Source organism: Physella acuta, unplaced genomic scaffold (genome assembly GCF_028476545.2).
Source record: "Physella acuta isolate Inbredline_101_S28 unplaced genomic scaffold, ASM2847654v3 ptg000090l, whole genome shotgun sequence".
Classification (NCBI taxonomy): domain Eukaryota; kingdom Metazoa; phylum Mollusca; class Gastropoda; family Physidae; genus Physella; species Physella acuta.
In genome coordinates, this window is record NW_026731610.1 from 1,059,851 (window position 1) to 1,073,913 (window position 14,063).

At 34.6% G+C, this 14,063-nt stretch overlaps 1 protein-coding gene across 1 annotated transcript in view; it reads right to left on the reverse strand.

The window, feature by feature from the left end:
• The window catches only part of LOC131928146 (large ribosomal subunit protein mL43-like), a 186,847-nt gene that overhangs the window by 61,595 nt on the left and 111,189 nt on the right, over window positions 1–14,063 (reverse strand). The window contains exon 2 of the mRNA XM_059284092.1: window positions 10,112–10,133. Coding sequence (XP_059140075.1) covers window positions 10,112–10,133 — 22 coding nt within the window. The remainder of the gene's footprint in view (window positions 1–10,111; window positions 10,134–14,063) is intronic.

The window sequence follows — 14,063 nt, forward strand, 5'->3', positions numbered from 1 at the left end:
CTACACACGGAGCCAAGGGATATAACCTCCCTAGTGTATAATGTGTGTATTTTATTTGTTGTTTCCCTTTGAACAGTCTTCTATCAGTCGCCGCATGTTTCCTAAGGTCATGTCCTCTGTAAGTCTTTAGTACATGGAGGTCGTCGTCGCTCACCTTCACATGGGTTGTCTGGCCTGTTGTTTAACTTTCCACACGTCCACTGTGCTGTGTCCTTCGTTCGTCCTTCCTTACCGTGTCGTCATCGTCGTCTCCTAAACTGTTGTGCTGTATTTGTTAGCAGTGTTTCTTCCAAACTTTTTTCTCCGGGGGGGGGGGGGGGGGGGGGCACTTGAAATTTTGCGGGGGGGGGGGGGGTAAACTTTCTCGGGGGGGGGGCGGACACTGTTAAAAGTAAATTTTACGTTCGGGGGGGGGGGGGCGAAGAGATGCCTGGAAGAAACTCTGTTTGTTAGGCTTCATGCTGTCTTCAGTTCCATTGTTTTAGGGTGGGGGGATGAGGGAGGGGTTGTAGGGGTGAAAAAGTTTGTATATGTGTGTGGGTGGGTGTGTGTGGGTGTGGGGAGGGGTTAATAGGTATTACTTATACCGCCTTCCCGACATTTTAGTGAAGTTTTACGAGCTGAGCATTTTGTTCGAAATAGGGTTAAACAAGGTTATAAACGTTATTTACTTCGGGGCGGGGGTGGAGGGGGGGGGGGGGGAATACTTGAAATTTTCGTGCGTGCGGTAGACTTTCTTCGGCGGGGTTCCCCCCCCCCCCCCCACCCCTCTGGAAGAATCTCTGGTTATAAATATATAAAGAGCATTTCTATGGTACACGACACATTTCCAACAAATTTGGTTAAATACAGTAGTTGGGTTAAAAAAAAAGAAATTTATAAAATAGGCTGAAACAAGGATCACCAAACATATACTAACAGAGCATTTTTCAAATACCTGTACGAAATGGGTGTGAGCTAACACAAATAAAATTTTGATGAGATTACTTTGAATACTTTTTTTTAAATGTAAGAACATGACAATTCAATGCATTTTGAAAATAGGTTTAGCTGGGGAAAAAAGCACGCGGGGTAAATATTCTAAAATAAAACCAAAATTATCAAAAGTGACAACATTTTTCATAAAAATATATTAATACATGTGATGAATATAAAAAATAAAGCAAACACTTTTGGTTACATAGTATAATTATTTTTTTTCTTCATCAAAAATTTAGCGTTTTAGTTGTTTCCCCTAATTTAAATGAATAATTAAATGGGAAGCAACTGATACAAATAAATATTGCAAATAATTCAACAACGCAATATATTAGGGTTATTATTTTTAAAACCGTGTTTTATTGCGCATCTTAAATTTATAACTTGCTGGTTTGTTTATTTACAAATATGCATCAAATCTCCGTGCCATCTAAAGAATGAAACTAGAAGATATTTTGTACTGATAATTGCGTTGATATTAAATAAATGTAGTAGGCTTTTACGTAAGCAACATTTTTTTTTCTGATAATATGACAATCCATACGGAAATTATAAAAATCAAGATATACCAATTTATTCACAATGAGATTTTGTTTTTACTAAAGCTTCTTAATTATCAAACATTTGTTCAAAGGTGAGAAATCAAAAAGAAATAGTATTTTACAGTTTTTCTAAACCGGTTGTAAAAATAACATGGCGGCTAGTTGTTGATAAACCTCGCTTAACGTTTTTTTTAAGATACCAAGAGTACCCACAAATCCAACATTTTACAAATAATATAATCAAATGAAGGACCTGTATGCTTCGGTAATTGAAATAACGTTTAAGACAACATGTTTCAAACTCGGATAAATTTTAACAGACGAACGCTCCTTTAAAAAAAACAAATATGTGTAAGCTACATTATATATATATATATATATATATATATATATATATATATATATATATATATATATATATATATATATACATATATATCTTTAAATAGAAATAATATCTATTCAAATAAATACAGACACATGTTTTGCAGAAAAAAAGTATTAGCGTATTTTATCTAGCTCTGCTAGAATAATACAATCATTAATCAAAGCATATAACTTTAATAATTGAATACTATTTACAACAGTTTCGCCTTGCATGCCTTTTAAAGTTTGGTTAGTTCTCATACAAACTTTCAAGTTTTCGATTTGCACCCTTATATATATTTTGCTATTTTTTGCCTTGGTGTCACCCCCCTAAATGGTGTCACCCGGTGCGGTCCGAACCCCCCACCCTCCCCCCTCGCTACGCCCCTGTCCTGCAAGACTATTCCATGCGTCACATAATTTGGCCTCCAATTGCGGCATTATTTTTAGAGCTGTCCAGTTGTACAGTGAAAAGTGCTGATTTACTGGACCTCCAAATGATCTAACTTGCTCTTGAGATCTGTGAACTTACCGCTCCGTAAATGTTTGGTTTTCAAATCTAGCAATTTAATTTGAAGCGAACCAGCATCAATTCCAAATAGCTCAAAGTTAATCTCATTTGTTTTTGTGTTGAGAGAATCTAACATGAACGTCAGAGTACTTGCATTTATTTTGAATTGCTCAAATCTCTAAGTGAACACGTCCTTTATATTGTTTATAGTAATGCTGAAGTGATTCATGTTAATTGTAGCGATGGTTTTATCATGATATTTTTTCAGGTTTTTCGAAATAAAGTAATTTACCGGTCTCCGTGTCTTCAATAAAATGAAGTAATTTTTTTTCGAAACAATCATCTTCTTCAAGCAAGGCTGGGTTTTCCTTTCCATGCAGTTTTACATTTATTTCGTTTAGTTTCTTTGTGATATTCACCATGAAATTGAATGTTTCAATTTGGGATAGACAAGTTAATAGTAAGTACATTGAAATAAGGCGTAGCTAAATATTCTAATGGAATAGCTAGTGTTTATTATTTATGTTTATTTTTTTATCGTTTTTTCTCAGCGTTGCAGAACAATATTTTTATGAGTTTTGAAAATAAAATTATTAATTATTAAAATATTTTTTTATGAGCCGCATGCGGCTCGCGAGCCGTAGTTTGCCGACACCTGCTCTTGGTCCGTCCTGTCAATTTGTCCCTTGATTTCAAGGGATCCAAAATTTGAAATTTCTCAACAATGGTATAATAGAATAGTCAGGTGGTGGTTTCATTCCTTAAAAAAATTCAGCAGGTCATTGAGCTAAATCTAAATTGAGCTAAAGCTAAATTGAGCTAAAGCATTCCTGCCTAATTTCTTAGGCAATAATCTGTCCATTCTTGATCATTTTGGATTTCTGAATAATCATTTGCTCTAAAATAAAAGTAAAAGCATCAGTTCAATGACCTGCTGAAATTTTTAAGTTGGGTAATTACAGTTTTATCTCGTATTAAAAAATGTGGATCCCCAGAAATTAAGGGACAAGAGTAAAGTCTCTTCACAATTTTTGTCAATTTGTCCCTTGATTTCAAGGAATCCAAAATTTTTAATTTGTCTACGATGTAAGTGTTAGCTAGTGAGGCGGTGGTTTTATTTCTTAAAAAAATGAGTAGGTCATTTACATAAAGCTATCCTGAACATTTTAAAGCAAATTATTTTTTCAAAATTAAAAAAAATAATATCAAGAATGGATTATATCCTTAACTTAATCATATTAGTACTTTTGTATAGTATAATAATTTAAACTATTGTTTTCGATTGCAATGTATACTAATTTTTGTTAAGTTGCAAAATAAAATATTGTTGCTTCCCCTGTTTTTAATGAATTTTTAAATGGGAAATAACTAACACAAAGAAATATTCTATGTAAATCGATAAAATTTTAAACAATTCAATATATTATATATTATTTATTACACAGTGTTGTATTAAGCATATTATATTTATAACTATCGAGTTTGTTTATATGATCGTTTACTTTTACATTCTTGGTCGTATTCGTTGTCGTCTTAATTTTTTAATTCTAGTTGTTATTGTGATTGTGATTTTGAATGTGATAAAGACATTTTATCAAACATTTAGAAAGTTTAGTGGAGATCTCTTCCGCTTTATATTTTTATTTTTATTTTCGCCTAGTTACTTTTAGCGTCAGTTAGCTAAAAGCGTTTTTAGCTTTTGTATTACTGTTTTCATCTAAGGCTTGTGAGGACTTCATTTATTTACAATAATATTTCTTTCTTTCTGACATAGACATATACATTCATTCCCAAACATATATATTATACTTAATTGCTGAGTTTTGTCTGATGATGTTATTTCTTTGTTTGTTGTCATTTTTTTTTGTTTATAAGTAGTTGAGATCACTACTGCTTTATGTTTTGAATTTTATTTTTGCTTCAGACAAGTAATTCTTAGTCAGTTATCTTATCACCTTGTTCGCATTTTCATACTATTTTCTTCTTAAGCTTGTGAGGACTGACAATAATTATTTACAATAATTATTTACAATAATATTTCTTTCTGACATATACTTTTATTCCCAATCATTTATATTATACTTAATACATGACGCCGCGGATTGCTGATTTTTGACTGGTGATGTTTTTCCTAGTTTGTTTGCGTTTTACTTTTTTTTCCTTTTTGAACTGAAATCGCCACTTTAGTTTTGATGCCGTCCAAAATCGTAAAGAACCCAATGTCTTGTCTCTATTCCGTCCAGGGGTCTGTCGCAATAAATTTTCTTTAAGCTAATTTTATGTCGCCATGAATTCTTAAATGGAGATTTGTACACATGTCATGGATGTGTCTAGCAGTTATTCAATGTCTTTTTGTCTGTCGATAACGATGTAGAAAAATGTTGCGACTCTGTCACTGAAAGCTTGGGTTTCACGTGAATGATGTAGGAGTTTTCATTCGTAGATTTTAAAACGTTTCAATCTGTTGCTGGCTCACACAGTTCTGAGAGAGCGTCCTTTAACAGCTCCATGAGTATATCAATGTACATATACGAGTTACTTTTATACAGCTTTTATTTGCTGGTATGTTTCACTTCAATGTTTAGCTAATTTTACTCGTTCTGAGGGCGACGAAATTTACGATAAGCAATTATTTGTTTTATATATTTTGTTTGACTTAGTCATGTGTGACGGTAAAAGTGTCATGCCGCCATCTTGCCTTGCCTGCGACAACCGCCAGTTAACAGCATTCTTATTCAACCCCCCCCCCCACCCCTCACCCACACTTTAGGTAAGTTATGCCAGCAAGCAGATCGCTGGTCATGTGACATAGCGACCAATCAAATTATTGGGTTAACTAACACGTGCACACCTAACGTGATACGCAAAGTGGAGAAAATCTTAATCGATTTTATTCTCTTTTTACTTGTTTTTGCACGCGCTGTGTAGGGTCAGTACAGCGTTTCTTCCAGACTTTTTTTCTCCGGGGGGCACTTGAAATTTACGGGGGAGGCGGACAATGGTAAAAGTATATATTTTCTGTGTAAATTCCATTTTGTCCTGGGGGGGGGGGGGGGGTGTGGGCTGTACACGATCTTCGGTGGGGGGGGGGGGGGGCGTTCCCCGCCACACAGCTCTTTTACATGAGAATAAACGAAAATATCTTGTCTCTTTTACAAGGGAACCAAAATTTGATGTATTTGAAAATGTGATAACCTTGTTTGTATAACGCATTTAGGTAGATCAATCTTTTTTGTTTTTTTTTTTCTCTCTTAGTCATTCTGTGGCGAAAACAAATCTACTTTTAGCAAATTATTTCCTCTCTACTTTCTTTATACGCTGTATACGAGAAGGTAAAAGGGTACTTGCATTACCACCCACCTAGTGCAGGGGTCGGCAACCTGCAGCTCGAGAGCCGCATGCGGCTCTTTTGATGGCAAGATGCGGCTCTTCAGCTCCATGCACAATCATTTTTTTTTTATTTTCTTTTCAAAACTCATAACGTTTTTTGTACGAAAACGACATAATAATACATATAAACAATAATCACTCTCTATTCTATTAGAATGTTTAATTACTCCCTATTTCAATGAACTTCCTTTAAAACTGTCCATCCCGAACAGTGTTTCTTGCAGACATTTTTTTCTAAAAAAAAAAGAGGGGAGGGGTGAGGGGGCGGGGCGGTGGACACTACGAAAAGTATATATTTTCTATATAAATTCCTTTTGTTCGGGGGGGCGGTAGACTTTATTCGGCGATTGAGGTTGGGGGGGGGAGGGCTCCCGAAGTGATGCGTGGATGAAACTCTGATCCAGATTTTTTTCTAAAAAAATTACATTTTTTTCTTGAAGACACGGAGAGCGGTAAATTACTTGATTACGAAAAATCTGGAAAAAAATATCGTGATGAAACCAATGCTACTATTAACATGAATTACTTCCACATTAAAATAAACACAATGAAGGATGGATTCACTGAGGTATTTGAGCAATTAATAGCAAATCCAAGTACACTGAAGTTCATAGTACATTATCTCAACACAAAACCAAATTAGTTTAACTTTGAGCTGTTTGGAATTGATGCTGGTTCCATTCAAATGTCTTTGCTGGATTTGAAAACAACACATTTGTGGAGCAGTACATTCATAGAACTCAAGAGCAAGTAAAAATAGTTGGAGGTCCAGTAAAACATGCACGTTACGCTGCACAACTGGACAGCTCTAAAAGAAATTCCGCCAGTTGAGGCAATCATACGTGACGTATGAAAAAGTCTTGCAGGATGCTACAGTGAGGTGAAGAAATTTGTAATGGAGTGCTGAGGATTTTCGGGTCAATATATTCATGCGAGCAAAAAATTAAAGAAAGAAGGCAACTAAGAAATAAAAACGGATGCGTTATTGAAACTGAAAACAAAAAAAATTGGGCCAGATTTAACGAAACTTTCAAACGGCATGCAAGGCCATACCATTGTAAATATAATTTAATAATTAGTTATATAATTTGATTACTGATTGTATTATAATAGCAGAATAAGCTAAAATACTTTAATATTTTTTTTTGTGCGAAACATTTGTATGTTTTTATATGAATAAATATAATATCATGTTTAAAGCTACTTATTTTAAATTATATATATATATATATATATATATATATATATATATATATATATATATATATATATATATATACATATATATATATATACATACATATATATATATATATATATATATATATATATATATATATATATATATATATATATATATATACATATATATATATATATACATATATATATCGATGGTCTCGGTCGCAAACCGTCTAACTCCGAAAATGTAAATTTTACAGGAGAGACAAAAAACTGATTATTTCCTTCTCGATCGCTCTAACACAATTTTTTTTTAATGATATCCCCGAAGAAACTCTCTACCGACTATACTGTAGCGTTTTAAAATGAGTTTTGTTAATATTTACAAAATTATAGCAGGTTTAAAAAGATAGACGGTTTGCTCGGTCTAAAATTCTCGGTGCAAACCGTCTATCTGTGCGCGCGCAGACCGAGAATTTCGGTCTCAGCCGCGTTCGTTCGTTTTGTCCAATGAACGTGATTTAGTTATGTTTATGTTTTTAAGTTATAATTAGCACTTCATAATATTTAGATTATAGTTTTGGGCTCTTATTTAAATTATTTGAGTTTATTCTACATTGTTTGGTCAGTTTAATTTTTAGTAGAGATGTTTTAGTATGGCTTTATCGCTTTCGACTGTCTGTATTTAGCACTAGACTTGTTAAATGTTGAAGGTTATGCTTTATTTATTACATCTTTCTATTCTCACAGTTTATTTTACTTAATCTGGTGGGTGCTGGGTTTGTAGAATGATAATAGTAAAAGCAGAAACCGTATTGTCAGATATATTATGAATGAGACATAACACACTAATCACATTAATACTGCTTAATGTTTACTTATTTTACAAAAAATGTAATACAAAAAAATGTGTTTATTATTTAAATTTATTCTTTGAATAAACGTCACATAAAGAAACATCAAAATGGCAACATATTTTTAAAATCAGGGAAATCATCATAAAAAGGTGTGTTTATGACTTGCTTTTAGGTGCTCAAATATGACAGCTTTTATCTTTTTTTCTGCTCTTGTACAACTTGACAGGGGCTACAGACGAGATCATAATCTTACGACCTTAGCAATTGCCAGCTATCAGCTAATGCACTTTGAAGTAGACAGTAGCATCAGGCTTGTACTGCAGTGCACAAATATCTGTCACTTTGAATTCTTGATAGGTCTGACTGGTCTTTTGAGATCGACTGGTCTCTTGTATTTGTATGGTAAGGCTGGTCTTTTTGAGAGTGGTTGGAGTCTAATGTCTGTTATGTGAGGCTGGTCTATTGTATGTTACGACTGATCTGTGTCTTGTATGGTAGGACTGGTGTGTTGAGAGAGGCTTGTCTATTGTAGGATAAGACTAATCTTTAGAGAGAGGCTGGTCTCTTGTATGGTAAGAATGGTCTGTTGAGAGAGGCTGGTATCTTAAAGGGTAAGATTGGTCAGTTGAGAGAGATTGGTCTTTTGTATATTACGACTGGTCTGCTGAGAGAGATTGGTTTCTTGTATGGTAAGAATGGTCTGTTGAGAGAGGCAGGTCTGTTGAGAGAGGCTGGTATCTTGGAGGGTAAGACTGGTCTGCTGAGAGAGATTGGTCTTTTGTGAGTTACTGGTGCCTTAAAGGGTTAGACAAGTTTGTTGATATATTCTGGTGTCCTGTATGGTAAGATTGATCATTTAAGAGAGTTTGGTCTTTTGTATGTTACAACTGGTCTGTCGTGAAAGGCTGGTCTGTTGAGAGATGCTGGTGCCTTTACGATTTGTCAGTTGACAGATGCTGGTATGGTAAGACTGGTCTGTTGAGAGAGACTGATATGTTGAGAGGCTGGTCTGTTGAGAGAGGTTGATCTGCTGAAAGAGGCTGGTATGTCAAGAGAGGCTGGTCTGTTGAGAGAGTCTGATTTGTTGAGAGAGGCTGATCTGTTGAGAGAGGCTGGTCTGTTGCTAGAGACTGGCCTGTTGAGAGAGGCTGGTCTGTTGAGAGAAGCTGATATGTTGAGAGAGGCTGGTCTGTTAAGAGAGGCTGGTCTGTTGAGAGAGGCTGGTCTGTCGAGAGCAGAGTAACTTCCAGGCATCTCTTCGGGGGGTGGGCTTTGCCCCCCCCCCTCCCCCGAAAAATTTTTACCGCCACCCCGAACGAAATGAAATTTATATAATTTATATAGAAAATATATACTTTTAACAGTGTCCGCCCCCCCCCCCCCCCCGAAGAAAGTCTACCGCCCCCCCGAAAATTTCTAGTGCCCCCCCCCCCCCCCCCCCGGAGAAAAAGTCTGGAAGAGAGAGGCTGATCTGTTGATAGAGGCTGGTCTGTTATGTGGTTTAGAGTGGTCTGTTGAGAGATGCTGGTCTGTTGATAGAGACTTGTCTGTTGAGAGAGGCTGGTCTGTTGAGAGAGGCTGGTCTGTTAAGAGAGGCTGATATGTTGAGAGAGGCTGGTCTGTTGATAGAGACTTGTCTGTTGAGAGAGGCTGGTATGTTGAGAGAGGCTGGTCTGTTGAGAGAGGCTGGTCTTTTGATAGAGGCTGATATGTTGAGAGAGGCTAGTCTTTTGAGAGATGCTGGTATGTTGAGAGCGGCTGTCTGTTGAGAGAGGCTGGTCTGTTGATAGAGGCTGGTCTGTTGAGAGAGGCTGGTATGTTGAGAGAGGCTGGTCTTTTGAGAGAGGCTGGTCTTTTGAGAGAGGCTGGTCTTTTGATAGAGGCTGATATGTTGAGAGAGGCTAGTCTTTTGAGAGAGGCTGATATGTTGATAGAGACTTGTCTGTTGAGAGAGGCTGGTATGTAGAGAGAAGCTGGTGTGTTGAGAGAGGCTGGTCTGGTATGTGGTAAGACTGGTGTGTTGAGACAGGCTGGTATGCTGAGAGAGGCTGGTATGTTGAGAGAGGCTGGTATGTTGAGAGAGGCTGGTATGTTGAGAGAGGCTGGTATGTTGAGAGAGGCTGGTGTGTTGAGAGAGGCTGGTCTGGTATGTGGTAAGACTGGTGTGTTGAGACAGGCTGGTATGCTGAGAGAGGCTGGTATGTTGAGAGAGGCTGGTATGTTGAGAGAGGCTGGTGTGTTGAGAGAGGCTGGTCTGGTATGTGGTAAGACTGGTGTGTTGAGACAGGCTGGTATGCTGGGAGGCTGGTATGTTGAGAGAGGCTGGTATGTTGAGAGAGGATGGTATGTTGAGAGAGGCTGGTGTGTTGAGATAGGCTTTTCTGTTCTAAAAATAATCATAAAAGCATTTACTAAAGACAACTAACCATGTCGTTGAGCATGTACGCAAAACATTTTGTAACCTACCATATAAACATTTCTTAACACGTATCTAAACCCTCAATCTAAAGCTAGTAGTAAATTAACTATTATTAAATTTATTGCACAGTATTGTGGAAATATAATTCGAATAATATTGTTTTGATTGATATTTAGATTCTAGAATGAAGATCTAGTTTCAAAGTATTGTGTTAGAATAAAAAACTAAACTAATCACTTTTGTTATTGAAAATCTGGAAATTGGCTATATTAAACAAATACTATTTGTTTATTATTCTTTAAAATGATAAAATGTAATAGAATAGTTGAACATAATCAATCAAATATCCTTACCTATAAGTACTGTGACTGCTGTGCTGTAAAATTGTGTGATTGCGGCGTGCGACTGCGTTCTCGATCAAAAGTGTACTGACAAATATAGCGATATTCGTTTTGCGCCGAGATTTTTAGCGCTAGAAATAATAGGCGGTTTGTTCAAATGATTATATCTCAATAATCATTCTACAGATTTCTCTAATATTTTCAGGCATTATGGGGAATCATATTGGCTTTTGATTTATGTAAAAAAAAGAAAATCGAATTTTTTTGAGTTAGACGGTTTGCGACCGAGACCATCGATATATATATATATATATATATATATATATATATATGTATATATATATATATATATATATATATATATATATATATATATATATATATATATACAAAATCCTAATTAAATATCATAATATTGAAATAAAAATGTTAGTGGCTCTTTAAAAATTGGGACATTTTTAAAACTGAAACTTTTGACTCTTCTTCTCAAAAGGTTGCCGATCCCTGACCTAGTGGATTCTACAATAAATTGAGAATCGAGGTGAGTACTAGATAGAAGAATAGCTTACATAGGAGTCGAACAGGGTTTGCCGTTGATCAATACATTAGACACGTTTTAAACAAGGATAAAATAAATCATGGTATTAATTTTTTTTTTTACATTCTTTTGATTGCGAATTTCGAGAGCAGTTACATGTCATCTAAATCTACTCATACACTTTAATCTTGTCCCTTGATTTTCAAGGGATCCAAAATTTGTATATTTTATTGAATGAAAGTACCGACGAATATAGCGGTGGTTTCACATCTGAAAAAATGCAGCCGGTCATTTAGCTAATGCTTTTCTACATATATTATAGCAAATTAATTATTCAGAAACTCAAAACTTATCAAAAATGGATAAAATATTAGGTACAAAATAATAATAGTTACGTAGTATATAATAAATACAACAATAATTTAATTTAAATTGTATTAATCCTTTTGTTTTTACATACAATCTAAAGATATTGGTTAGTTTCCCTGTTTGCTAAAATTATAATATGGGAAATAACTATTATAAAGAAATATTCTTTTGTCTCTATTCCGTTTAGGGATGTGCCGCAATGTATTTCCCGTGAACTAATTTTACTAATTCTACACATGTCATAGATGTGTCTAGCAGTTATAGCACATTATTCCTCTATCTTACAGTAACAAGATAGTCACATTGTCTTCTTGTTTGCCGATAATGATGTGGATGAGGTATGGCGTCTATGCCACAGAGTGCTTGGGTTTCACGATACTGATGTTGGAGTTTTCATTCGTAGATTTTAAAACGTTTCGGTCCGTGGCCAGCTCACAGTTCTAAGACAGGTTTCTCTAACACGTACATCTACAAGTTCCTTTTGTATAGTTTTTATTTGGTGATATGTTTTACTTAAATGTTTGGCAGTCTTTGCGGGGTTTTTTTTCGCAGTCGTTCCAAGGGCGACACAAGCTAATATAAGCACTTAATTTTAATATATTTTGTTTGAACTAGTTATGTGTGGCGGTAAAAGTGCTATGCCGCCATCTTATCTTGCCTACGCCACCCACCAGTTACCGGCATTCTTAGAGGCCAATCATATCATTGGCTTGACCAACATGTGGACACCTAAAGCACTGTCCAGTCTGGATGGAGAGGCTAGCCACGTGATACACATAGTACAGGTGTATATTAACAGGAAAGAAAACCTGAATCGCTTTTTTTTTTAAATTTTCAGCTAAACTTGGACTATGTATATATACCAGTATTTTTTACAAAAAAGGTATTTGCATTACCACCAACCTAAGGTTGTTTTACTATTTTCCTCGATTCTACGTTAAATTGACAATCCAGGGAAATAGTAGAGTAGGTTTACATAAGAAATATACAAGGTTTGCCGCAAAACCATTTATTTAAAAAAACAACGAAAGAGCGTTTTAAACTATGATAAAATAAGTTATGTTATTAGATTATTATAATACAATATTATTTGCAAACTTAAACAGCAGCAAATGATCGATTAAACTCTAAGACTGGGTGAAAACGAACAATATGATCTTGTCCCTTGATTAAGGGATCCAAAATTATAACTTGATTTGATAATGTGCTTCTTAATATTCTGAGTTGGTTTCATTTCTTAAAACATTCAGCAGGTCATTGTGCTAAGCTTTCCAATATATTATAAAGCAAATTAAATATTCAAAATGAAAAAAAAAAAATAAGAGAAAACAGTATGTTTCATAAATATTACTATTGTTTGAGATAACAATTTAAACAATCGTTTTTCGTTTCCATTTCATTATAATTTTCGTTCTGTAGCGAAAATCGGGAAATGTGTTGTTTCCCCTTATTAGATTTAAAATTTACAAATGGGAATCAACCAAAACAAAGAAATATTTAATGCAAATGTATACAATTTTTAACAGTTCAATATATTTTTCATTATTTATTAAACGGTGATTCCTGTTTTTTTTTTCTTTCTAAAGCTTCTTAAAGAATAGAAATGAATAGGTAAATTGCTTTTCGAGCTTAAATATTCTATTTTACGGTTTAATTTGCGTTCCTTGTTTTTCCCAAACCAATGTTAAATAAAGGAACATGATTACAGATAAGTAGACCTCTTTTTAAGTTTCTAAAATGTTCTTCTTTGGTCAATTCGTTGATGTTCTTTAAACTTACAGAAGATTTTTTTTTTATTGTGATAGAGACATTTCATAGAAAAAAAATATGTATTTAAAGAAACCCGGGTATGCTGCTAGCTGTTATATAGCAATATAAAGAAAACATGTTTTAATTAAAGCTAAATTTGGTCGTGTCGGCCATGCTGGTCTAGCAGTTTCTGAGGCAAAACAAAATAAAGCGGGATTGATCTACTTTAAACTTTCTCGTATATTCTTAAAAATAAGGGATTGGATACACTTAAAGTGCAGTTGGGCTATAGAAAATTAGTGACAAAACCCTCTTTTTTTATGCTGTATGTGAGTATGATATTAAATGATAAAAAATGATATTACAAGCATCAAAATAAAGACGTTTTTTAAAGAAATCCGAAATACAAAAGTATAATTTCGTCAACAAAACTTAAACGGTTCACCAGATATAGGCTTTTGATAAACCGTAAGTAAAGTAAACACCTGTTACGTTTTTCGGAAATCGTTCAAAATTTTAGAAAAACATCAAATTTGCTATAATACTTATACATGAAATTATGTCAAGCTAACTGAAACGGACATTATTGCAAACCTTTTTTTTGCCTCCGGATGGTTGTAAAATTCCCAATTTATCCCAATCTTGATTTAGATTTTTTAAATGAAATATCGTAATACATCCTTTATATTATGTATACGTTATAGAATAAAGGTGTAAAACGGTACAAACTTGTCAAAATTACATTAAAATTAGTGTGCAAAATTACAATACTTTCTCTATACTCTGTATACAAGAAGGTACAAGATTACTTGCAATACCAC